Below are 26516 nucleotides of genomic sequence, written 5' to 3'. Positions count from 1 at the left end.
TATTTTGGTTTATATGCATTTCCATTATTTATATATTAAAATCAGATCTGCACAATTTCCAGCCTTATTATTTTGAATGGTTATTAAGAAATGTAGTTATAAATTATGAGTTATACAATACTTTGGAGTAAAAGGTGATTTTCATAATGTCTTTTCCCAACTTACAAATAACTTTTTTGCCATAATACAAACATGCTAGCAGAGCAACATGATAGATGTCTCTTTAAGTATCGTAGTAAAAGAAAATGACTTGTATTCTGAGGCTGTGGATAGTTTATGTTGTTTTGGACCCATTTCCCAAGCAGTGATCGAAAACAGATTACAATAACAATTATACAGTCAGAAGATGCAATATCCATTTCTGTTTTAATTGAGTGAAAGAATAATAAAAACATCATTAAGAAAAATGAGGTGGACCTGTCATACACTCTACCAATTTTTAGACTTGGAGAAAATGCAGAGTAACAGAAGTGTGGGCTTTTTTTTTTCTATTTTTCCCTTTTTTTTTAAGTCAAGTTTGTTGCGCAAGTTAGAAGTCTGGATGGTAGACTTCATATGGGCTGCTGTGAGCAAGTACACAGTAAGTAGGCATACTGCTTGACAGTAAAGCTCAAGTTAGGCATTATCTGAGTGTCTGGGTTTGGCTTAATAATGAATGTAATGTTTCTGTTATTGGTTTGAGCCTTCCTGATTATATTAATATGATCACAGACCTGCCAAATAGATGAGCTCAGAGAATGCCATGGACAGGTAGAAAGTAGTAAAAAAGACTTCTTTCTCCTCCAAAATAAAAAGCTGTGCTACTTTATGGGTTTTTTTGCATTTTTTTGCCTCTCCAAATCTGTGGACCTGTATGCCAGTGAGAGTACTCAGTCTCTTAAGCTGTTGCTACCAGGACTGACTCTTCTGTGACCCTTTAGCTACCTCACCATCTCAGTCTTCTGATTAAAATCCCGTAGATAGAAAGGCCCCGTGCTGGGTGGGTGCTCCACAGCTGTGTTCCTCTTGAAAGAGGACCTAACTGTAGTCCAAGGCCTGAGGCTGAGGGAACCTGGCTCTTCGTTTTCTCTGAAGCTGAGTCCTAGAGCTGTAAGCCGAAGTGTCCTTTCTGCTGTACCGTTGATGGAAAGAGAGATCCTCTCTACGGTAGCCTTGGCTCTAGTCGTGTACCATACAGCTTTATAAATCAACATTTGGAATGGCATCCGGAAGTGAACCAGGAGCCAGTTCAGCCTTTGGAGAGCAGATGTAATCTGCTTTCTTTGGCTAACACCTCTAAGTGAGCACATGCATTTGCACTAGCAGAAGTATCTGATTCTCCAGCGTAGCTCTGTGTACGTAATGTTGTAGCAATTCAGCCTGTTGAGCCCCAAAAGCGTGGATTGCTGACTCTTAACAAGTGAGTCCACACAGTCAGCCTGTAGGTAGGTCCTTTCCACTCTCTCCCCAAAACATCGCTAACTGGCTGAACAAAGTAAGTGTACTGTGCATACCGGAGAAAGAGGATGTACCTGTTTAATTCTTGTTCCTCGATCTCATGACTTGTTTGATAAAGATGTGGTGGTTATTAAAAACTGTTAGATTAATGTGACCTGCCAGCTGATAAAAGTGAATGTTCCTAAAAGAATAATGTTCAAGTGGATAGTTGTCAAATGTGTGGTCTCGTCTTTGTGAAAATGTGGAGTGCTTCCTCCACAGCTCTTGATCTTCTGTCCTTGAAAAAGAAGGAATACGAGAGAATGCCACTCAGAAGTTGCTCTCTCTCTTCAGGGGCGTGGGGTGTGGAAGATTGGAGTTGTAAGTAAAGGCCAAGCCCCAGATGCCGGTTCCTGACCCATAACGGGCTGTGGGTGCAGGCTGTCTGAAGACTCTCTGCATAGTGACTGGTGAAAAGGGAGACAGAGGGATGGAGTGATGGAGCAGCTCCTACTCTTTCTTGGTTGTGGTTCTCCCCTCCATTCATTTTCCCGCTGAAGATCTGATCTGTGGTCTCCTTATACCAGAAGAATACCATCTAGTAATGATGTTGCCATAGCAGTAGCTGAACGCTTGCTGAAGGCGTAGCAGGGTGAAGGGCTCCATCAGTAACCATTCAGTTTGATGATATTTGTTCTGAGACAGTGTTTAATGTGGCTTGTCCTATCCCATGCATACTTGTAACTTTGGCCCATAATCAGTTCTGCCATATCTATTGACATTGTCACTTAGAAATGAGGTTTTCTAATGCTGCCAGTATCTAAAGGACATGAGGGAAGGAGGCAATGATTATAACGATTACAGATCCTGTCAGCTTGTCTTACAGCTGGAGCCTGCAATTGGGCTTGAAGACAGAGATGTAGGTGCAGTAGTTACATTAGACTCTCCGTCAGCCATTTATCTGGTAACATGAAGGGGGGTGATACGATTTCTTCTTTTTCTTGCCAGGGAGCGGCTCACAGAGGAATGGACGCACAGGAGAAAAGAGCTTGCTGGTGGGTCCCAGTGGAGATCCCAAAACAGGCCCAAGTGTGGTACACAGCTCTTCTCCAGAAATAAAACCTCAAACCAGCTACGAAAGCTTTTCTGTTACATTCCAGGGGACTTATCCTAGTACCAGGAGACTAGTTAATAGAACCTTCATTAAAATGCTTTTGCTAGAAGATGGTTTTTTGCTTTAAAAATTACATAATATGGTGGCATCTGCTAGCACCACCGAAGTTAAGGGCTTATTAGTGGTTCCAGTTTTCAGGGTTTAAAAATGTTGGTCATTAAAATTAATTCTGGATGGAACTTGGCGTAGAGAGTCTTAGCCCCTTAGGCAAGTTTTGTTACGTAGTTGAGAGAAAAACAACAGAAAGCAGTCCCCCAAACCAAAAACCCCTCCCGAACCCTAAACTAGTTTTTAAGTTACAGAAACCAAAACCTAAAACTTATAGGAAATTAATGGCTTAAGATAATTTTTTTAAAAAACGCCGGTTTAATTTAAAAGCGTCTCATTCACTGGTTTTGAGTGAAATGAATATACTTTCCATTAGTTCATATTATAAAGTACCGCTGTGGGGGTATTTGTTCTTCTTTTTTAACTGGGAAACAAGTTGAAACAACTGAGCTGTTTTATTTAGGAAAAATGTAGCTATAGTGTCTTCACCTTTGCCTTTTGATGTGAGTGGTTGGACTGGATGATCTTAAGGGTGTTTTCCAACCGAAATGATTCTGTGATTCTATTCTATGAATTGGAAAGCCTGCATGTGGTTCTGGCGGCCGAACGCACGGCGCTGGTACCGCCGCAGGCCTTCCTGCGTGTCTGGGGGGGGCCTGGCTGGCAGGGGAGGCTGAGCTTTCTGCTAGAACAACAGGGACAGCTGTTTGTGTCTTTTCTTGCTCAGGCTCCCTTAAAACCGTATTTTGGGGTCTGGGTTATCATCGCTCTCACTTTTCACTCATTTAGGTGGAGAGCTGGAAGTGCTTTATTCTCCTGTTTCATTGCTTCTGCCTCCTGGCTGCCCTGTGCAGGGCTGTGCCTGGGCCAACCGGGTGCCACAAAGCCCCAGGGCTGGCTGCTCCCTTTCTTGCCCTTTGAGCCCAGCCGGTGTGTTACAAGAGTCGAAGTTTGGGTTGAGCTAGTACAACTAGTTTAGCAAAGGGGGTTAGTTACCAGAAGCAGCTGATCGGCTTTGACTAACAAAAGGCCTCGTCTCCTGCGAGTAACACTTCTGTCCCAGACATGCAGCAGGAGAGGCTGCACTAGAGGTAAAAGCTTTGGATCCCTCTCTCTTTCTCATTTCTTGTTTGTCTCAGCACATGCTCTGAATACGGCTTTTCTTTTATACTGTTTTTTGAGAAACTCAAGTATTATCAAATCAAGTTATGAGTTTCATAATATGTTTCTGTGGTGGGATGGTGGCCTGGAATATTTTGTGTTAAACAGTAAAGCTGTTATTTCAGCTAGGAGAAGGATTCTTTGGCTAGTTAAGCTGTCAGAAGCAGGGGACATCTGCAGAGACGTTAGTGACTTCTTTATAAGATTTCCTGAGATCTGGGGTAGTTGTGATGGTTGGGAGACTGAAGCCACAGAAAGGACTGGAAGCTGAAGAAGGATGTAAATAATATCTTGTGGTTTGCATTCACCATTGGCTAAAATATAATCTGTAGAAATGCATTTCCTGCCTACAGATTTATTGAATATGTAAAGCCAGAAAAAATAACTGAGGAGGAGGAGAAAGATATTGTCCTTAGTTTTACTTCCTCTGGCCCTCCTAAGAAGAAAAATTTTACAATGTAATGTTATTTAACATGATTTTGTTTCTTTGGCAAATGCTGTATTAAAATCATCTGTGTACCGAGCTCTTCTTTACCAAATTGCATCCTGGAACAAATTATTTGCAACGGGCTTATAAACCCATGAAGAGTAGGAGTGTCACAGCATCGTATTACTGGTTATATGCAAAATCAGATATCTCACATTTTGTCTAGAACACATTGGGGAGCAGAGGATTAGCAGAAAGTAAGGTCCTTGTTTTTAAACAAAACCTTTTGCTGTAATGAGGTGCTTGATGCTTTTGTTTTGCATAGGATTGTACAGTTTCAAAGATCCTGATATGGTCTCCTGTATTTGACATAGAGATTTCCCGCTGGCCGCCTGTCAGCGTGCACACACAGCTTTCTTCACGTGGTTCCGAGTGGTTAGTGACAAACAACTGCAAAGTCATTCCTCCAGTCCCCATTAAAAAAGATTTACAGTGGAAGAATTCTCAGCCTCATAATGAGACTGTTGTAAGCTGGTGCTTGATACGTAAAAGGCTGAAACACAGTCCATTTACCCAAACCAAGCATTTATTGTAAATAAGTGCCAGCAACTTATATTCTGTCCGATTTAATGATATTTATGATTTATGGGGTAGCTTGAAAGTGAGCCTTAATGGACATGACTGAGCTGTGCTGAAATGTGTGAGCTCTGCCTCTTCCACCTCATCACTGAATTGCACAGGCATGGGCTGAACCTGGGATCTGCTTCAAGCCTGGTCCTCCTTGAGCGTGAATAGTGATGTACCTGTGGTGCTGTGGAAATGGTACGGTTGTGCCTGTTCAGCCTGTCGGTGCGTGTCCTGTATCTGCAGCTCTCAACGGGACTCTGCAGCGTTTTCTGGGGAAGGTCTCACATCACCACCAGCTACAGCTACACTGCGACTTAAATAAAAGTGGTGTTGAGATCAGAACAAAAACCTGGTTTTTTGAATGCTATTTGGTGGCCTTCCTCTTAGAAAAAAAATGGTTTGGAATGCAGTTGATCTTTTCTCATTATGAATTTATCTTCTCTCGTTATATGTGATCTTAAAGGTCTTTTCCAACCGAAATGATTCTGTGATTCTATGTTCGTTCAGCTGGTAAAGCCTTGAATAGAAACCCCCTGATTATTAGCGTACACACTAGGTTTTCATTTCTGATCGCTTCAGGATTTGCAGTTTACGCTGTGTTGAAGTGGCACGCTGAAGCTTTGAAGCTTGACTTTATTTTTCCTTTTTTTTTTTTTAATCTTGGTGGTGGTGTTAAGTTTTTCAGCATAGAAATTAAGGATTTATGTTGCACTAGGAGGTAGTATGGCCATCTTTGGTGCAGAAATTCAGGTATTTCTCAATAACTGAAAGCTGTCAAACTTAATTGGTTTCTGCCTTTTCAATTAGAGCTGCAGGATGTGAGGAGGAGAACTGGCAAACCTCTCCTGTGCCGCATGGATGCTGATTTGTGCCTTTTAAAACAGTTTTTTCAATTTAGGTTAATTTTTCGAATTTGTTTAAAAGAAAGGGAAAGAGAGTTAAATACCAAATTGATATACGAAAGGTCAGCTCTATCGCAGCGCAAAGAGAAATAAATAAATGGACTGCTTTCCTATCACTGCCTTTGCTGGATAAAGGGCTCTCATCTAAAGAAAAAACAGAAGCAGATTAGGTTTAGGAAATGTTTGTAGTTTGATTGCTTCCTGTGGTTGTTACCAGTTGTGGAAGCGTGCTTTATTGTTAAATATATGGAATCTTTATCGAGATAATTTCCTCAAGACGACCCATGCTTTGCTAATTGAGCTTCCTAGTTTCTGTCGCAGGGTAAGGGTCTCATCTTAGAAGTCCAACTGAAGTTGCTCATAATTCAGTGTTTTGAGGTGTGCACGGGAATAAACATTTGTGGATTCTGTTCTTGTTGTTACCTAGATTTCTTTTTTTTCCCGTTCCTTTTTTTTCTTTTTTTTTTCTTTTCTCTGTATTGGAAAGACTAGCTTAGAGAATGACCCATGTTACAGTCTCTGCTAGGGAAAATGTTTTCTGCATACAGTAATGAAGAGTTTTCAGCAGTTTATGAATTTCCAAATAAATGTCCTGGTTGCTGAACTCCCAACCATAGAAATTTGCTTTGTCTTTGAGGGAGATTACTCTGCATGTGCATCTGTCTTGTGTTTAAAAAAAAACAAGAACCAACAAACAAAACCTAAAAACCCAAAGCACAACAGCAACAACAAAAACTTTATTTTCCACTTTCTTCATTTGATAAAAATCTCTCCACTGTAGAATGATTTCCTTTGGGTTTGACACCACCATTTGATCTCAGTTTTTAATAATTTTGGTGAGTTTCACTCCCAGAAGAAAACATGCTTGTGCTGTGAAGTATTCCCACTAGAAATCTGGGAAGTCTTAAAACCTCGTGTTACTCAGGGCTAAGAACTGGCTTCTTTATTAATTCCCTACTAGACAACCCCTGTACAGTAAATCTTTCCGTAACACCATGCTGTTGCAATTAATCAAGCTGATGTTTGGAAATCGTTCAAATTAGATTAAATTAAATAACACCTAGATGGGGCTCAAAACTTGCGCTGATGGAAACAGATTTTAATCTAAAAAGACACGAATTTTATTGGTGCCTCTCCTTATTGGTTGATCTTCATGTTGTACTTACTAGGACACACGAGCGCTGCTCCCTATGTAATGGCTGGAGAGGTGGGTGGCTAAAATAGTTTAACCTCCTCCTTAGCTTTCTGTATCCTTTTCTTTTTTGCTTTAGGTGCCAAGCCTATGATGGTTATGTGGAAGTGGACAATGCATAGAAGTTCAGTGCTGATGGTATCGCATTTATTACTTGCTTTAAAGCGTGCACTGGACAAAGTATCATTTGCAAATGAATAAAAGGAACAGTGCAGGACTTAATATCTGCTCCGTCTTGTCCTTCTAGTTGGCCATTAGAAATTTACAGCTTTTGCTTGCAAATCTTACAACTGAAAATATTTTCCAGGGAGCTGCATGACTGCAGTTTGATAATACTTTTAACTGGCTTCAAGTTTTTTGTAAAAATGTGTGTTTTATGCAGCAGCGTCTAGACTTTCACTGCTTGAATGAAATATCTGTTTCTCTTTCCTTCATTTTTAAGAATGGATTGCTCCCCGGTGAAATAAAACTGAAATTTTGATTGAAATGGGCAAGGAGGAGAAAATGTGCATTTGGACACGGGTCTCTCCGATACATATTTAATTTCTTAATTTCTCTGCCCCTTGGAAGAGTCTCAGCAAAAAATGCAACTGTGTTTACGAAGTCTTCTCTGTACATTGCAGCTTCTCCATGAAAGCAACTGCGGAGCTTAAATCCTATCTCTGATTTGTTTTAAAAATATGTGTTATATAAAGGTACCGGTCACTGCTAACCATTCTGTTCTTCTGGGTAATAGTGGGAACAGTTTTCCCCTGTTCTCTTCCATGGATTAGAAGGAATTCTTGCTGTGTATGTACGTCCTTACAAAAGCCTTTATGTAGATCTTGTTTTATGCTCCCCTAACATTTTATGCAGATGCTATCTATATGGGGTCAGAGCTCTGCGAGAAGCACGAAAGAGCTGCCTATAAGTCAGCTAAGTGAATTAACACTAAGGAGAAAGTCTTTTGTATGATTTGTGATCACTATTAATGTTTTGTATGCATTCCAGCATTGTGTTCATCCTTTAAGGAAACAAACAGTTTCCTTTTTAGCCCTCAGATTACCCCTTGTTTTCTCTGTGTGTGAAAATCAGTGCCGTATGTCATCTACCATGAGCTGTACAGCATCATTCACTGCAGCATCTGTAAAGCTGGGAGAGTGAACACGCAGAAATTCAGTGCAAAAGGGACCTAAGCCTTTTTTGTGCGTATGCATGGGAGAGGCAGGATGACAGTAGTTCTGGCTGATCGGGCATTAGGGAAAGACCTGAGGAGCTTCAGGATTTATGAGTAGGGCTGGCTTGCATCGCTGCATGCAAGACTTCATTATGGATGCTTAGTCTCTGGCTCTCTGAGTATTGCTGTAAGTTCTTCAACTGGAATGACTATGAGCAGTGACTAACTTGCATTGCTCTTCTGTAAGGGCCCTGTAGTGAGCTGGAGGTGTAATATATCCATCTAGGAGCAGGTCATGGTGTATATCAGTGTGTAAAGAGCATGTTGACTTTTGGCTGCAGATGTTTTTTCTTCTGATTCCAACGTACTGAGAGTATGTTAATTTGTTTTCAGGTAACATTAGGAGACAGAGAAGTTTGAGGCAATAAATTCATTGGAGATATTATAGCTTAACTGTCCAATGCAAGCTAGAGGGCAAAGCAGATGGAACTTCCTTGGAGTGAGATTTACTTGGAAATATTACTGTTGTTTTTTAGTAAAATAGGTTTGGTATTAAGCTTGCAGACGCTATAGCAAGAGGCATGAGAATGGGTTGGCAATGGCAGATGTGGTAACCTGCCCTTTGCTCTCTGTTTTTAAGGTACTAATAGCAGCTTATCATCAGTTACGCTGGGTCACTGAGTTCAGAGATGTTTTTGCAAAAGCTGTTTCTGTAGCAGGGTCCCTGCAAGCACGGGCAGCAGGAAGGGGCAGGAAAGTCATCATGGGCAAGGGTCCTATGGGTCTTTTGTGCCATCCATAAAGTGACGTCGTGCATGGCATCAGGTCTAGCATTTGAGATCCTGTTTGTACTGAGACACTAAACAACGAGTGTGGAGAATAGGTGCAACTTCTGTGCTGAAAAGGTGGAAAGACTTGTATGACAAGCAAAGCATCCAGCAGAAGGATAAAAGATGCTGTGGAATCCCTCTCATCTGTTTGCATTTGCCTACTTTTTCTGTCTTGCCAAAATGTAATTTATACAACCAATATCACATCCTCTGCATTTGGTCAACTATCGTAATCTTTTGTTAAGATATTAATAGCCCCATCAAAGTGCTATGACAGACGGTGTGTTTGACAGGAGGGGAAGTTTGTCACAGCGGTTAAATTTCATTTTAACTAGTTAAATGATTTATGGACAAATAGAATTCGTTTTTTAACCCCTGATAGGAATAGAAATTTTGTCATTGATTTCAGAGGAACAGGATCAGCCTTGCACTGTCTTTTCAGGAAAGCACCTAGAGATTTTTTTCCACTGAGATTTTTTTTTTTTAACACTGTGTGTTAGAATTTGGCTGCTCGAACTTGCAAAATGCACCAGTTTAACCCAGAATCAAGCAGTGAAGAGGGAGCAGCATCAATGTGATGCCGTAACCTACTTACACATTACTTCAGGATGTGTTTTAAAACAAAGAACTAAAACACATCAACTGGATATTGCGGCTTGTAGCTGCTGCTGCTGGCCTGCAGTTAGAATGTCAGATTGGGAGCCACTCCGTGCCAGATAGGTCACTGAGTGAGAACTGTATATCTAAAATATATTTTAAAGTAAATCTAGTCTCTGCAAATTCAAGACAAGGAGGATTTAAGTCCCTTAGCAATTGTTACTGGTGTGACTGTATCTATTTCAGGGCAGGGCGACTCCTCCGAAGGGATATGTAACTATTGGTTTGTAGATACTTACACTACTGATAGTTGAAAATCTTGACGATATTTAACTGACTTTGTATGGAAGGAGAACTGAAATGTGGCTTTCTCCTCTTCTTCCCTTAAAGAAGTGCATGGTCCAGGAATACAGTGATTTGTGTCTGGCCTTTCATAAATATATTCAGTTATTTTCATAGTTGTTATCTACTGGAAATGGTTATATTTCATTCTGAAGAACAGGAGTGAGAGGTGACCTTTCTGGCAGTACTACGAGCCTTAGATAGCACATTTGGAGAACTGCTTTAGGCTGAGATTTGTCTCTGCCCCAATATTTCCAAGTTTATCTAGGGGCTAACAAATTGTACATAACGAATTAATAAATTTCTGTGACTGGAGGTAGTGGTTTTTCCTTTGCCACCCCCTGACTACAACCTGGCCTGTAGCAGGCGATGGAGATGGCCGTGCCGTTCTGTAGGTTTTCCATCTGTTCCGTCTTCCCTCCGTGCATGTGCTTCGAGGACTGTAGGGCCGTTTCCTGCAAATTGGCTTGTTCCTCTACTGTCTGTAGTATTGAATCCCTCCCTTTTTAAGTTCATGCCCCACAATTTATTGCCATAGATGACTTGATCCTGTAACCACAAAAGTAAATTTACAATAAAGCAGAACAAAATTGAATCCAGACCACCCCCTGAGTTTTCCACTTCTGTGGTTCCTCCTCATCCTTGATCCTCTTTCGAAGAGAGCTGTTCTCACTCTCGTCATACATGCAGTGGGAGAGCAGCCACTGGCCTCTCTGGGTTTGCATGACCGTCAGCTGCCAACACAAGATTAGCGTTTTCAGTAAAGTCAGTGTGAGGGTATTTTCCTTGCGCAGTGAGAAGACTGGCCATGGTCTGAAAACGTGCAAATAAACCTACCCCAGCCAAGAGCAGCATATGGGACCAGCCTCTGCTGATACCTCCATACGTTCACTGTGTGGAGAGAAGCAGAAGCGGCATCTGTGTGTTAGGTTTTCCTATGGCTGAACATGGAGAAGTCCTGACCTGAAAGAACAGGGACACTCATGCAACTGTAGAAAACTTTCGGCAATGTTGAAAAGGTCTTATTAGGAAATCTTGTTCGTCCTCATGCTGACTGTGATTCTGTTCCTGAACTGTATTCTCTGGAGCTTTTAGTGTGGTTTTTAAATGAGTCAAGTGATGAGACTTCAGTATTTCCCTTGGAAAGAAAACAAAAGCTATCCCACAGGGAAGAAAGGCAGATTTCCACTTAAGATGAGCCTTCTAGGAGGTGTTTTAATTTACAGCTTTAATCAGAGATGTATGACACACTTCTTGTTCCTCTCTTATTGATATTTTGTTGGTTTTTGTCTTTTTTTCACGTAGGTTTGATGATTCCAGTCTTTTGTGTGGTGGAGCAGTCAGACGCCTCTCTTGAATACGATAATCGAGAAGAGCATGCCGAGTTCGTTCTGGTTCGCAAAGATGTGCTCTTTAGCCAGCTGGTGGAGACAGCGCTCCTGGCTCTGGGGTATTCCCACAGTTCTGCAGCTCAGGCGCAAGGTATTTAATAAAGTTCTTTTCCCTCTTTGCACTGGCAGAAGACAGCACCAGAGGTTGTCTGATGTAAGGACAAAGCAAGAAAATTGGTGGCAAATCTTGGAAGAGGTTATATGAGTTGTGTTGATTGCTTAATCTTAGACTAGGTGTACAACAAGCCCTACCTTGTTCGCCTGCCTAGAAAGCTTTAGCTGGATCTTACTGAAGTGTGAAATATGGTGATAATGATCAGTCAGCATATTCATGACACATTTGTTCTCTACCACGAGGCAGGTTGCTGCTTCGAGGAAGTCAGCACAGAAGAGCTGGATAGAACCTCTAGGTGTACAGCTAGATGGCATCTAGTATTCCTCTTTGTATCAGGGCCGTTTTGAACAGCATATTATAGTATTTCATTTAAAAAATTAGACATTGTATGTAATGGTTATATATACATATACATGCTCTCTTTATGGCCAATAGTTGTAGTGCTAAATGTGCAGGCTGATTTCTCTGTTTTCACTTACCTACTATATTGCTGCAAAACCCTTCGTAAAGCTCTACAGTCCCTTCCACTTAGCAATGATTCTCCAGTAGCAGTGAAATCTTAAAATAAACAAAGCTTTCCTCTCTCTATCCAAAATATTAGCTTGAAAAAAACAAACCTAAAATCCTAATCTTACGGGAGACAGGCAGGAGGTGGTGGGTTGGGAAAAAGCTTTCCAGAATGAACTTTGCATTTCAAGAGCATTTTTTATACTAAACAGGTTATTTCAGTGCTTATTCTTTTGGATGAGAAGCCTGTAAGTTTCAGTTTCATCTCCATGTCATCAATAAAACCCGTGCACATTTAGAGTAGTTTAATAGGAGCTTTGCCGGGGGATTTGGATTTTATCTGTTGGTTTTAGTTATTTTGTATAGCTAGGTATTTGAACGTGGGAACAGAGGGAGCAGCGGTGGTGTTGAATCCAGGAGTTCCAGGCAGTGGTTAATAGCGCAGCGCTCCTTGTACAAACTTCTTTCCAAGCAGGGTGATAATGATTCATTTCCTCTGTCAGCTTCTGCTCTGTGAGAGAGGCTCAGGTTCTGCATACAGGCAGAACTCATGCACACGTGTTTATTTACACAATATGGTAATAAAAGCTCTGCGAGAAGGTAGTTGTTTTGGTTTTTAGTATGAAACATTTCATGTCATTTTAGGGATGCTTTTTTCCTGAATGTAAAAGGTCAGCATATCCCACTGTTTCCATCCTGGTGAGCCAGCTTCCTGTTTGACAGCACTATCCATCTCAGTTAACACAGTTGCTCAACGTGTTGCGAGCTAACATGTGGAACACGCTGCATTAGGTGGCCAAGATTTGATTCTTGGCACTTACAAAGGCGAATGGGCTTTGCAAGAAACCTGCTCCAAAGAGGCACACCATTCAGTGCAGTGATCCACGCTGGCTGAGCATCTCACTTGGGGGAACCTTGCTTTTGCAGCATCTCTCTGTTGTGAGAATAGCAAGGAGGAGAGACAGATTGACTCACGAAGGAAATCAGTCACTGTGCAGGGAGGAAACGGCCACTGTGTTTTTGAACTACAGGCTTTGACGATGAGCAGGTTCAGATACTAATCTGTCACTTGATGTGTTGCTCGAATAACTCATCTAGAAAATAAAAGTTGAACCTCTAATGGTTGTAGTAAGTCTAAAAGACAAGACTTTTTGGCATTTTTGTCTTTAAGGCAGCCATTACCTTCCGCTAGAAAACATCAGATGGTATAATATTTAGAAATGTCAGAAAATACCTTAAAGATCCGTCAGCTAACAAATCTCTTACTTGGTCAGTTTATTTACCTTCACACTGAAGGACCAGTTCTCCAAAGTCTTTTATACATCCTGGGCAAATACTGCAGGTCATGCTGATTTTAAGATATGAAGCTGAATTATGCAGCATGTTCTGTAGTATCTGGCTTCTGTGCTAGCTGTCTGCAAGCTGAGAGATGAGGTACAGGCAGAGACAGAGTGCTAATAGATCTCTGAGATTGTTTAGTTTAATGAGAAAATTTGTAGAATATTGGGCTATAATCTGTCAACTAGGGTTGACAGAAGCATGCTGCTAAATGGTTGATATAAGGATTTATTTGGGAACACAATTTTCTGATATTAAAAAGAGGAAAGCAAATAAAGCTATTTGCTTTATTCATTCTGGTTGTAGGAGAAGCCTGCTTCTGTTCTAGTGCTTGGGATTGATTTCATTTAGCAATATACATTGATAAACAGTCACTTAGTTCTTCTTTCTGCTTTATGATCAGCTGAATTAGAGGATCTGCATGAGAAGTTGAAGATCCTCAGGTGCATTTTTCAAAACGCTGAAGCTTTAAGCAACATGCTGTGCAAAACAGTGACATGAGTAGGTGTCCCCTTGTCCTCCGGGGACAAAGTAAATGTGAGCTTGTCAACGCTTTTGTATTGTAAAGGCTGTCTAAGCTGTAATGTAGCGTGTAATAATTGTCACCTTTTGGGTTGGGAAGGTGTTTCATTTTGCCCCCCTCTTGTTTTGGATGACTCTGAGAGGAGTAGCAGTGTTCACTTCATCTTGTGGGAAATATCTTGCCTTTGCCGGTTCCTTTTAGAACAGGGTCTCCAGCGGCAGATAAAAGAGCTAGTTGTGGGGGAAAAGAGGAGTTGTGGCAGCAGAGAGAATTGCTGTGCAATTTCACACCGCCTTCGCTGCAGTTCACCATGGCACTTCTACAGACCTGCCGAGGCTCCAGCAGGCGGTGCGTGCCTTGCGTGTAGGGCCCTGCCTCACACTTGCCAGCTGTACGGCGGCATGGCAGAGTCTGGGTGCCAGAAAGGAAACGTGGCACAGAGGGGTAGGTGGTGCGTTGCCTCCCCGAGAGGTCTGTGGGCCCAAAGGAGCCCTGCTGTGGGGCTGCTGCCCAGGCAGAGCTCCCCAAGGAGGTGATGCCGTGTCTGAGCATGTGAACTGTAGCCTGCACACACAGCTGCCACCTGGCCTGGAGCCTCATGTACCGGCTTGTGGTCACTTAGCTTATCATGGCTAATTTTTAGTCCTGGTCATTAGGTAAATTGAGAAGTCTTAGCATAAATAATTCTGAGGCAAACATGTATCCAGAGGTATACATGAACGTGGCCCCATGCCTCACTGGAAGAAGCTCCTTATTCCCACACAGTTTGGGCAGGACACATTTATTCCACAAACAGCTGGTTGTGAACATTTTTTGTTGATGGTGGCGAGAGCAGAGACTTTTCCAGCGAGTGCTGCCCTCGTGAAACTTCCCTTTTCTGACAGGAGCTGTGAAAAGTCTTCTGGAACAGCATGGGAATTTGTTAGCAGCTTGGCACTGGGGTGTGAAAGTTGGTGGTGTGAATGGCAACAAAGGTTTAATAAACATTTATGTATTTTTCTTTCATCAGTTGAGTCTACACCTGACACTAGGGAACCTGCTACATGTGCCTTCCAGAGAGAAAAAGAGTCATGCTTTAAAGGGGCACCTGTTCTATGTGTAGTTTAATAAAATTTATGTGCCCTGATGCAATTTTTTTTTTTTTTTTGGTGGGTGGGGTATTCTAACTGGGTTATGCAAGAGAAGGGAACTGGTAGGGGCTACATGCAGTATGTAGTGCTGAGTGCTGGGACCAAAGTAGTATGAAAGTAGCTGCAATCTGGAGTACCCTGTGTGCAGTCCTGCAGCTTTGGAACCTGCTGTGAAAGCAGATTCCCTCCTCAGTGCGGGGTGGAGGAAGAGCAATGCTAGTTTTTCGCTTTTAGCAAGTTCTACTTTCCTAGAACCCATATGAAAAAGAAAATACTGTGATTTCTTGTGGATATATGTATATATTTTTTTTCTCTTTTGACCAGTTCCTTGTTAGCTGTCATGAGTGTATACACAGCACTGGTGCACATCGTCTGCAAAAGCTCGCAAAGCTGGATGGGCCATCAAAATGGAGTTTGTCTTCTCCTCCCAGCTGCTTCTGCTAGGTGTGTTGGCAGGGCAGTGTGGAGTGCCTGCCCTGACTGCTGTTTAGCCAGGCACCGGCAAAGTACTTGCTTGGGTTAGTTGCTGTGTGTGGCCAAGCACAAGGAGAGGGGTGTACAGAAGAGTGAAATGGTGCTGAGATGCCAAGTGGAGCAGAAAGAGAGGTGAGAAAACAACGGAGGGAAGTTAACACAGAGCAAGAGAAACATAAGATCTTTCCAATCCCTGCCACTGTAGAGATTGCCAAGCCCTGGTTCTTAAGCAGTGTATTGCCATGAGCAGAGCCACTGCAAGAGGCAGTGCCTTGCGTTAATGCCTTGGATGTCCCTCTTCATGCTGCCCGGTTTCTTCTAGTGCTGTGTACTGACTAAAGAGTGGGAAGCCTTATGGCTGCAGAGAGCTGGGGGTGGCTGGTTGGAGTAGAAGAGGCTGGCAGTGGTCAGTGGAGAAGGTGTAAGACGAGAACGAGAAACAGAAAAGGTTTAAGTATCTTGCCTTGCCATGTGGAATTTCAATAGCCGGGCACGGAGGAGAGTGATGCTCTGTGGGGACTGTGACTTAGCAAGCTGAGGTCAGACAGCATCGGCCCTGGCAGCCTTTCATGACTGGAGTGGGGAAGAGGAGAATTTTGTTGCTGCCAGTCAGTGCCTGGCCAGAGTAGCTGATGGGGTACCTCTGCCCTAATGTCATGACACCCAGAGGTGTATCTCGGGACTAACTGTCCTCCAGCTGCCTCGCCTGTGAGGCTCTCATGTTGCTTGCAGCCACGGGAAGCTAAGACAGGCTTGGCTTGGCTTTGATGCTTCTGCAGCGCACTGTGCTCTGGAGCAGTAGTGAAGCTGTCCTTGCAGTGAGCTGCAGCAAGAGAGAAAGGTGACTCTCCTGACTGTATAGCAAGGAAGCCAAGGCACAGACAGGTAAGGGCTCGCCTCTTGATCCACAATGCACATGGCTGGGGCAGGAAGGAACCCAGACTGCAGATGCGTTTATTTCCCTCAAGGGCTTAAATATGTGAGCTCAGCCCTGCTCTCTGCTGTTAATTGGAGGCCTCTTGCACTTGCGGCCTGCATTTAAGTAGTATTTCAAAGCAAAGACTGGATCTGTTTGATATGGTGACGTTTAGCGTATCAGTCCAAACGGCAGGCTGCTGTGTGTGAGAATGTGGCAGCCTGAATGCTGGGCTCCTTCACTCTGGCTAGCCTTTGTGAGACCAATATGACCATCTTGCCACTTACAGGATTATAACCATGTGTACAAATATTTGAAGGGTGTAAATACCGATGAGGGAATGGATTTGCTTAAGCTGGTCCAAGAGGGTTGGGCTCTGGCGCACTTGGAAGGACCTGAGCAGATGATGAGTAGGGAAAGATCCTGTGAAATATTCCCATCTGTGCTGTCTTCAGGGCCACAATAGCTTCCGATTGAATGTCAGGTAAAGGCAGAACATACCAGCTGGGGGCTGTATTGAACATGCACAAGCTGGTTTTACATTTCTGTATCAAGAAAGGTACAGTAAAACTGTAGTGAAACCATGCTAAACTGTGCTTGATGTATACAGCTAAGTTTGCTGCAGCTGGGAAGACTAGGTATGCTGGTTTTAGCACAAGTGCAAGGTAGCAGTATGGTAAAAATGAGAGGAAACCTGGGTTCAGGTTTCTCCTGTGAATAATGTGCAATAAATTACAAGGGTGCTGTAATCTGGGATTTTCTGACTCCTCAGCTAAGTGCCCAGTGGCTCCCTGCTCATGTGATCAAAGACCTTCTAGTCAGTATTATACTGGCTTTAATGAATAGGAGAGACACTGGTGATATAATGACTTAAATAACAAGACAATACAGCAATCAACAAAGTAAATGTCGGGTCATTTGCCGGCTCTGTCACTGTTTGCTGCTACTTTTTTCTTTTTCGGCTGTACAGTGATAGCACAGTGGTCTAACTGAGTTGTCAGTCAGTGTAGAGTTGCTGTATTTCTCTCAGCTCAAACTCTTTTGCTACAGAGTATGATCACCCTGCTAAACCAATGCGTCTTCAAACCAAACCAAACCAAACCCCATCCCAAAACAAACGAAAGATACAAACTCTGCAGTGTGGTCTTACTCCACTTGTAATTAACAGCTCCTTACCCTTAGTAATCCCCTTTTGCCTTCCTTGCTTCTATTTTATCTGTAAGCTCTTCTTTCTTCTCTCCAGTTTTGCAGGTGAGATTGTAAAAGGCCCAAATCAACTCATTTAACAGTAATATGTGTGAGGGGTACGACTCAAATGGACATCTTGCAGTAAACTCTGACATGTAATTTCATGACAACTTGTCTGGAATTGCTAAGCAGACTGGATTTCTTGCAGCGATACTCAGCCATCCAGATCAAAGTTTTCCTTGTAAAAGCTGGTCCTTCTTGAATTGAACATTGCTTGAGTTGTATTCTTTGTCTTTCTCCCTGATGTTTGAAGAAAGTGGGCTGAGTACTTCTCAAATATTTATTTCCCTCCCTGTATACAGACATTTACTAGCAAATCACTGTTTTGTCTACCCTACAAAACTTCATGACAACTGTAAGTGAAACTCAATTACAGGAACCATGAGAGAAAGTCAGAATTTAATGAGAATGCTGAAAACCTCTTCCTTCTTTGGTTTTTTGATAGGCATTTCAGTGCATAATGGACACAGGGTTTGAAAGACACTGTTGTTAAAGGTTCAGCATCTCATGCCATTTCAATTAAAGCCCCAGCGTTCTCTTTAAACGTTGCTTGGAACCCTTAAGAAATCTTACGTAAAAAATAAAAGAAGAGGTAGGGATTGAGGCTGCTTATATTTGTAGGGTTTACTAAAATTAGTGGTGGTGGTTTTTCGGTTTTTTAGGTTTTTTTTTTTTTTGCAAATATGACATCTGAAGAAATGTTAGGATGTCATATATATAAAATGGAATATATTTTATGTTTTACTTTTTTATATATATAAATACATATATTTATAGTTCAATCTAGAATATAAATACACATATATTTTATACATATACACACATACATATATATTTATATAAAAGTATAATATATATATATATGGAAACAAAAGATCAAATCCAATTAATAAACCAACCTTTCAGGTTACTTGTCACCCTTATTCTTCATCTGTAGTGTTATTTTGAGTAACCTCATTATTCCAACAGCATGAACTCTAGTGAATACTTGATTCTGTGATAAGCTCACTGTGCAAGTTCTTAACTTCTAACCAGCGGTCAGGAAGCGTCTCTCTTTCCTTTTCTTCCCCACCCCCCCCACCCCCCCCCACCCTGTGCTGGTGTGTGTAAAAGTTGCCATGTGGTATTGGCTTTGTGATCCCAATATATTATTTACAGGATTCTTGTGATGGAACAAAACCTTCTACAAATAATAATCTATTTTTCTAGATGGCAAACATCTGGGTAGTATAAGTAAATGAGTAATTTATTAGTGTTTGAACAGCTTAAAGGAAGGTAACTAAAGGTAGTCCTGAACAGCTCAGCACTTCTGACGGCCACTTTCCGTCTCATTTGCGGTTTGTGACTGAGCACAGCACCGCACGTGAGCGGGAGAGAAGGCAGGGGCGAGAGGAGGAAGCCGAGTGGACAGAGCAGGCTTCGGCTATCCCAGTGAAACACCCTGTCTTCCTTCCCTGCCTGTCTTCGCGGATCTGCGATGGGAGTCTGAGGCCAAGCACTTTGAAATGCATCGTGTTTTGGTGACGGCTCCAGGGGCTCTAGTGGACTTGTTGCAGTGGCGTGTGTCATTTGTTTGTTCCACAGTCGTAATGGATCAAACTCAGACTGTGCTGTGGGTAAAAATCATTAAACCTTTTGTTCCTCTCTCTCCCCCTTTGTTTCTGAGAAATACTGCTAAGGCCGTAACAGCAAATCGGGGCTTCTGTTTGATGAGGGTTGTATTCTTTTGCGCTTTCCCTTCACTTTACGCTGCACGCTGTGTATAAAAAGATAACGCTGCAGGACAGAAGCTCCTTCAAGCTTCGCACTCTTCAAGGAAAGATTTTCACATATTCTGCCAGTTTTATAAACCAATGAAGAAATGCTGGGGAAATTGAGCCACAGGCTTTTTTGTGTCACAGCAACCCTTACAGTAGTTTGGGGTAAAATAAAAATCAAGTTCCCTCCGAAAGGCCTGTGTGTACGCAATTAAAAACTTAGACCAGCGTATAATAAATTCTGATTTTTCTTGGCCCCCTTCCCAACCTCTCAGCCCACAAGCCCGTGAACAACAGGTATTTTTGAGGAAAACTGGGAAATGGTCTTTATTAATTTTAATTTAAAATAAAATTTTGTTGTCTTTTTCTTGCATGAATCTGATAATGATTTTATTTAAAAATGGAATAAATTAGGTTAGACTAGGTCTTCCCCTGTCCAGAGAAGGAAAATGAGGCACAGTTAGCAGCCTGTTAGCTAACAAGCTAAATATTTAAATATTGAGTAGTATGTAAGGAGAGCAAAGCCTGGTGGTGGTTAACACAAGTTAGGGTAGCTTCCCCCCCCCCCCCTTTTTTTTTTTCTTTTTAGACATTGTTGTCTGCTGAGATTTTTTCCAGTCCTTGCTCTCGATAAAGGAAGCAGCATTTTAACCCTGTGGTACGAGGAGATGCCTTTCACCCCAGCTGCAGGTTGCCTTGCCCCATCTCCCCTCCCCACAGGGGCGCAAAGCTGGGCCCACCTCCTCCTGCTGCTTTCCTGTAACCTAGCAGAGGCAGGGCTCATGCCCCAGATTGGCTTCTGCTTATTGGGAAGCACATCCCAACTTCTAGGATCTCTGGTGTGCCTTGGGCAGAGGTTCCCCTGTGCGGCATTTGTAATGGATACACTGCTGGGGAGAAAGCAGAGCACTTTCTGCTGGCTGGTCTGTCCGAAGTCGGTTTCTCATCTGTGCCCGGGTCCGGATCTCGCTGCACGTGTGAAGGGAAATTGGTTTGAGCAGGTTGAGAGCAACAGCGCTGGCTGTGGGGTCCCTTGCAAGCTCATGGTGTAAGGCAGTGCTTCTCAGTCCCCTTTAACCACATAGACAAGCTAAGCAGGAAAACCAGTTTGTTTTGAAACTGAAAACCTAACAAAGTAAGGGGAGAAAACTTAAAGAGGATAAATGGAAAGTGTCTTCTGGTTTAAAAAAAAAAAAGAAAAGAGAGAGGCCAAACACACTGACCCTTGTTCTGTGTCTGGTCATCTCTTTAGGGAAGATCCTTCTGGCATTGACAGCAAAGGGTCAGTTAGGAGGGTTTCTCACTGCTGTGTGTGAGCATTGTAGAAGGGACGCAGCTTTAATCCTTCTGGCCCTTACTGGAATATAAATGAACCTGTCAATCAGCAACTGTATTTGATGTCTGCATCTTTTCATACCGGTTGAATTTTACAAGGGCAATCTGCCCTCCTGCATTTTTTGTCATTGGGGGTCTGCAGGAGATTAAATGGCTACATTTACAGAATGGAAAAGGAGGAGCAAAAGGCAATGCTATTAGTGACCTCCTTTTGCCTACTATCCTGCTCACTGGAAACTCCCTTGGAGAGTACCGATGAAGGTTCAAATTCAGACTGTGGCTGAGAGAAGCGGGTGTGTATGTCCTCCTCCCGTCCACTGAGCTACTTGGTTATTCGGGGTGGGTGTCTCTTCCTCTCCATACTGGTGCAGGGCTTATGGAGAATTGCTCCTACTCTGTCTTCCTTTCGGCCAGTGAATACCTTTGATTTATCCAGACAAGTTGAAAAAAATATATGTTTTTACAGGTGTGATTAAAAAAAGGCATTGCATCAAGTTGAATGAGATGAGGTTGAGGTATTTTTTACTGGGTTTTTAGGGGCGATTTTACAACAGAAAAATAATTCTTCTAGGATGAAGTAGCTCTCAATTAAACAATAAAGCTCTAGTAATCCTGGGATCTGGGTCTGTATTTTATTCCATTTTCACTCCCCAGTTTTGTATGTGCAGCATCTTTGACTTCACCTGGCTGTTTCCGCAGTTGCTAATGAAGAGTTAAATTCCAACAAGCAAGCTAGGAGGAGAATGCATGTGCCAGTCAGGATTCTTAGCTAAATTGCTTTCATACTTTGTTTTTATAATATATTTGCCGCTTAGCCACATTTTGGCCTTTTTCCTTTTTCTAACAAAAATCATTATGTGGGATAGCTAGTAGATAGTTCTACTTTCACAGTGACAACTCCATGCTAAAAATGTCCCTCGGCATAGGGATCGTTAACTGATGGCAATTTGTCTGCCTTTCTGAGCAGGTTTTTTTTCGGCAACAGCTACAGAGTCTACGAAATAGTCTGTGGGGGAAAAAGTGTTTATCTTGTGTTGAAACTGAGGATGGACCAAATGCTTGAGGAAAAGAACGTATCAAATAACGAGCTATAGATAATACTAAATCTTTTCAAGATCCTGGAAGGAGATGTTTAGGCAGAATTGTGTGGCAGTCAGCATGAGAAAATTGGCATTTTGTGAAATGCTGCCGTAGAATATGTTTCAAACGTCACTATTTGTGTATCCATTTATATAGATAGCATCAATTACATATTTTTAAGTGTTGATGATGGGTCTAAAAACTACATGTATTATGAACATAAAACTTTCATTTTTCTGTGGCTTGAGCATGGAGAACAAGTCTTCTTTTTTCTCAATCTGAAAGTTGTATTTGTTTGCTTAAAAGAATGGTACTTCATTGGTAATATTCACAAAGATTTATTAATATTTTATTGTAGAGCTTTTAAATGGAGGGCTACACATACTAGTTCCTTTTTTTTCCTGATAGCTCTGCTAAAAGAGCATAGCAACACCATACATTTGCGTTTTCTGATCACTAAAAATCCCCCCTACCATAAATGTGTATGTGAAATTGAGAACCTAATTAAAAGATTAACAGCATGTACAGTACTTTACCCAAAAGGCATGTGTTAATTTGTTAAAACACTAAAGATTTTTATGCTGTCTTTTTTGACGCTATCAAAATATTTTCAGTGGAACTGGTTGAACCTGGTCTCTTTATTATAAATTCTTTTGCAGAGTAAGATGACTTAATTTCATATCTAATTGCATAAGGAATTATAAATTATCTTTTCTAAGAGACCTATGACACTAAAACGCAGAATGAACAAATAAAACTGATTTGTTCTAGTACAAATGAAGATACATGGCAGTATTTTTATTACAGACACCATTTGTTTGGGTTGAGTGTCTGAATATTTTACAATAAGATACAAAGCGTCTGAATATTTTACAAAGATACAAAAAGACTGTTGAGCAGTCGTTCTAGCAATGCGTCTTAAGGTGTTTTACAACTAATTGCCGTGAAACGAAGAAACCCAAATCAACAAAAAAAAGCCCCACCCATAAAATAAAACCCTATGCAGAATGGGATAAATCTGTTCCAAAGGAAACATGCATTCATAGAAGCAGCGGGATCTGCCTCTTGGATCAAACATGGAACTTGTCTTTTGTTCGCAGAGGAAAGACCTGTTGATTTCAAAAGCGTGCTTTATCTCAGAAAAAGGTGACTTGCTGTATGTAAAATGGTAGTTTCCAGCTAGGTAAGAGATGCCGCAGTCTCGACTAGAGCACGCAGGCGAAGGATTACAAGTCTGCTTTCTAGTGGGGAAGGACGATTGATGTATAGGGCAGTGTACTGGAGGTGGGCATTTCCCTGATATAAAGGGAAATGGACATCCTGCTGGGGCCGCGTTAGTGCCATGTAACCCGAGGGGATGGCATGGTGCTGCAGAGTTAGGATTTCCTTCCCTCCTGGGGACTTCTGGAGGAATCTTGAACAAATTCCCCTTCCTGCCCCTACAGCACAACCAGTAGGTATTCGCCTTTGGAAACAACTGGGTATTTACCAGTAGAAAGCGACGTATTACTTTAAGAATTGAATATTACCCTTATGGCAGAATTTAGTAGAAACTGGCAATTATTAAAGATTTGTCTTCTGTAACTACTCTCCATGGAATTTTATTCTGTCATTGAAAGTTTAAGATGGTTTATAGTAAATTTACCATTTCATACTGAACTGTGTCAGTGTTGGTGCCAAGGCTGTTTGAATATTACTGAACATCTATTTAACCAGATTAGATTGAACCCTGTTACATTATTTAGTGCAAGTGTATTGTTCATAAAGGAACAAATTAATATTCTGCTGACCTTTTGAGGGTTGAATTAATGAATTTATCAGAAGGATTAGTTTGGTATTGTATAATAGAGACGCTCTTTTATTTATTTATCCAGAAGTACTTTTATTATGAAGTTTACTGATACAAAGCTGCTTCTGTTAAGCTGATTGTTATTCCCAGCCACTAAAAGGCGAGTGCTAAATTGTCTAAATCCCAACGTATGTATGCATTTATGATTTTTTTTAGAAGGAGGCCAAGAGGGTAGTATGTGACTTCATAAAAGCAAATAGGAAAGAAGTGTAACAATTTTTAGCTAGAGAGCTTCCATGCTCTAGTTTGAGTGATAGGAGTGATGACAGGAAAACTACAGCATTTATGGTGAAATGTGCATTGCACTTGAAAAAAACATTTATGCCTAATAATCAAAAGTTATTTCAATAACAAGGTTGAGGAATATTTTTATTGTCATAAAAACATGAGATCTTTTTCCCTTGCCTTTCTGTAGATCTGCAGTAAATTTTCATTTTGTAAGGACTTTTTGTACTTTACAATTTTGAGTATGTGGGGAGGGAGAAAGCAAAAACGACGAGAGACAGCCAAGAGAGCAAGTGTTTCTGCATTGTTTATAATAGCAATGTCATGCCTCTGTGAGGGACAGCAGTGTGGCGTTATTTTTTTTGGGGGGGGGCGGGTAGTGTAGTAAGCACCTGTGTCATCTCACCAAGGTACAGCAACTCCCCTGTCCCACTCTTCTCCTTCCCCTTCTTGTTGAAGCGAAGTTGGGATGGAGTTGCAGGTACAGCTACAGTGCTGACATGGCACTGTGGTGTCCCGTGGTCACAATGTGGATTTTGTGGAAGGAGGGACTGTTACAGAACAAAATTCACGTCAAACATCTTCAAGGCTTCTACTGAACTCTTTTTTGTCTGTGTCTGTTATGGAGAAACTCTGGTTTTGCATGTAAATGTGAGGGAGATGGAGAAATCTTAGCTGCAGATGGAAAAAAAACCCAGTGTCTTGATATTTTAAAAAATCCAGAATTAGAAGGAGATAAATTTATGTAGCCTTTGCACCATAATAATGTGGAAAGACCTGACACAAAGCCATAAGGCTTTTTTCACAGATTCAGTTGTCTGGAAATTGTGCAATGCTGTTTAAACGGAATGACTTTTAACAGATCGCAATAAATTAAAAAAAAAAAAAAAAATCATGTTTTCACCAAGGATTACACGATGGCAGTGCTAACTCCCATGCAATTAATAGACAGTGTGTACTTTGTTTTCCTTTGAGTGCTTAGCATTTTGTCTAGATTTTATCTGGCCATGTATCCAGGAACTGGGTATGGATGCAAGCTGCAGTTAATTGAACTGTATTTAGGACTACTAAAACCATCCTATGTGCTGTATGGCAAGACGTGTAGCTAAATTTGCATTTGGAGCAATGTAGCTGTAGCATGCATATCCTGTAGTAGATAGGCAGCCCCTAGTCCACATGTTTTTAGATGCAAAATGTAATTGGTTTATGACAAATTAACTTTTTATATCAACATAGCATTTGTCTTTTACAAAACGTGCAGTTATTTTCCCAGAGCAGTTGCGAGGTGCAGTTTGTAGCTTCACAGGAGGGAAGATGGAATATGTTCTAATTTTGGTGCGGATCGTTGGCCCATTGAGTCGGGTCTTGTGTTGTAGCAACTTCTTTGTAGAGGAAGGCTGGTCCTGGTTTCCTCTGATCTCATACACCTACTGAACGTCTTTTTACATCCAGCTAGTTGTGTATTTAGGGGGAAGAAGATGCTGTCTGATATAAGGAATGATGAGTTTAAATCTGGAAGCAAAAAAAGCCCCATGTTTCCGTGCTTGCTTAAGCACGGATTAAGTCTTTTATATAACATGCTTTATAGAAAAAGGGCTACGTTTGTACAGAAGGAGGTGCCAGAACGCTAATAGAAGTATAGTAGCTCATCTGATGGGTGGGACAGACTTCTGCATGCTATTCTGGAACAAAATTAACCCTGTGTGGGAGTATAATACCTAGCATTGTTAATTCTTGACATTTTCATTTTCTCACCCATACTTCTGGGGCTCTTGATGAGAGGAGCTTCAGTTTCTCTTTACAAATTTAATTTGTAGAGATAGAAAATAAAATCTTAGAGGATTCCGTCAGAAGCTTGTGAGCATGATCCTGCCTTTGGCATGAGAACATGGAATAGAAAAGAATCCAAGCATTTTGATTTGCTGGGAACAAAAAGAAGCTGACTGGTAACTTTGGGATACGGTATTGCTGTCCGAAGTACATTACTTTGCGGGTGCGCAGGCATGTGACAGTGTGATAGTACGTGGGTCTGTGTTGGTTTCAAACACACTCGGGGCCTCCTGTGGCCCTTTTGTTATTCCTGAGCCTTTGGCACTGAGTGCCGGTGGGGGATGTGTGGAGATGGGGAAACGAGAGAACTAGATATTAGAATTCAGTAGCAGATTTAAATTAAGCAGAAACCTCAGTATGTTATAAACTTGTAAGGCTATATATACACTATGGCATGTGGCTGGACCATAGTCATGCTCAGCAAACCACTGAATGTTATAGGACAGTTCATATGTTTTCTAATTCTTCCCAGAAAAAAGAGGATTTCAGTACTGAGTAATATCTTATTATCCCATTCCTACTATCGGCAGCACAGCAATTTGAACTTAGAAAAATAGCAGATTAGATATTTCCCTGAAACTACATATACCATTTAGCGTCTTACTGATGTTTTGGCAGAACAGCATCGGGATTGACAGAAACTGGGGCTGAAAGTGACTTAAAGGAGCTAACGGAGTTTAGCAAGGTTATGAAAAAGCAGTGCTTTCCATTAGGCATCCTATGAAGAGAGAGATGGGAAAGGAAGAGAGATGCCAACATGGGAACTACACACTGACCATGGCTTTATGAGCTGGGAGGAGTCTAGGCTGACAATTTCATTTGGGGATTTGCTTCCTTAGTAGGAAGAGTTAAGAACAGAAATGAAAAAGCTAGTAGTAATAGAGATAATGTTCTGACCTCTTAAAACATAAGTGTAAGGTGCATAT

The 26516-nt window shown here is 41.6% G+C and overlaps 1 protein-coding gene across 2 annotated transcripts in view; it reads left to right on the top strand.

Annotated features, from left to right (window-relative positions):
- SATB2 (SATB homeobox 2) overlaps positions 1 to 26516 on the top strand; it is a 138053-nt gene that overhangs the window by 13256 nt on the left and 98281 nt on the right. For both annotated transcript variants that reach the window (XM_087733752.1, XM_087733751.1), the window contains exon 3: positions 11178 to 11354. In XM_087733752.1, the coding sequence (XP_087589878.1) occupies positions 11178 to 11354 (177 nt within the window). The remainder of the gene's footprint in view (positions 1 to 11177; positions 11355 to 26516) is intronic.

This window comes from Nipponia nippon, unplaced genomic scaffold, assembly GCF_047370975.1.
Source record: "Nipponia nippon isolate SJK-2023a ecotype South Korea unplaced genomic scaffold, ASM4737097v1 scaffold_5, whole genome shotgun sequence".
NCBI classification, from domain to species: Eukaryota; Metazoa; Chordata; class Aves; order Pelecaniformes; family Threskiornithidae; genus Nipponia; species Nipponia nippon.
The sequence above is the reverse complement of the archived record's forward strand: the minus strand, read 5'-3'. Positions and strand labels throughout refer to the sequence as shown.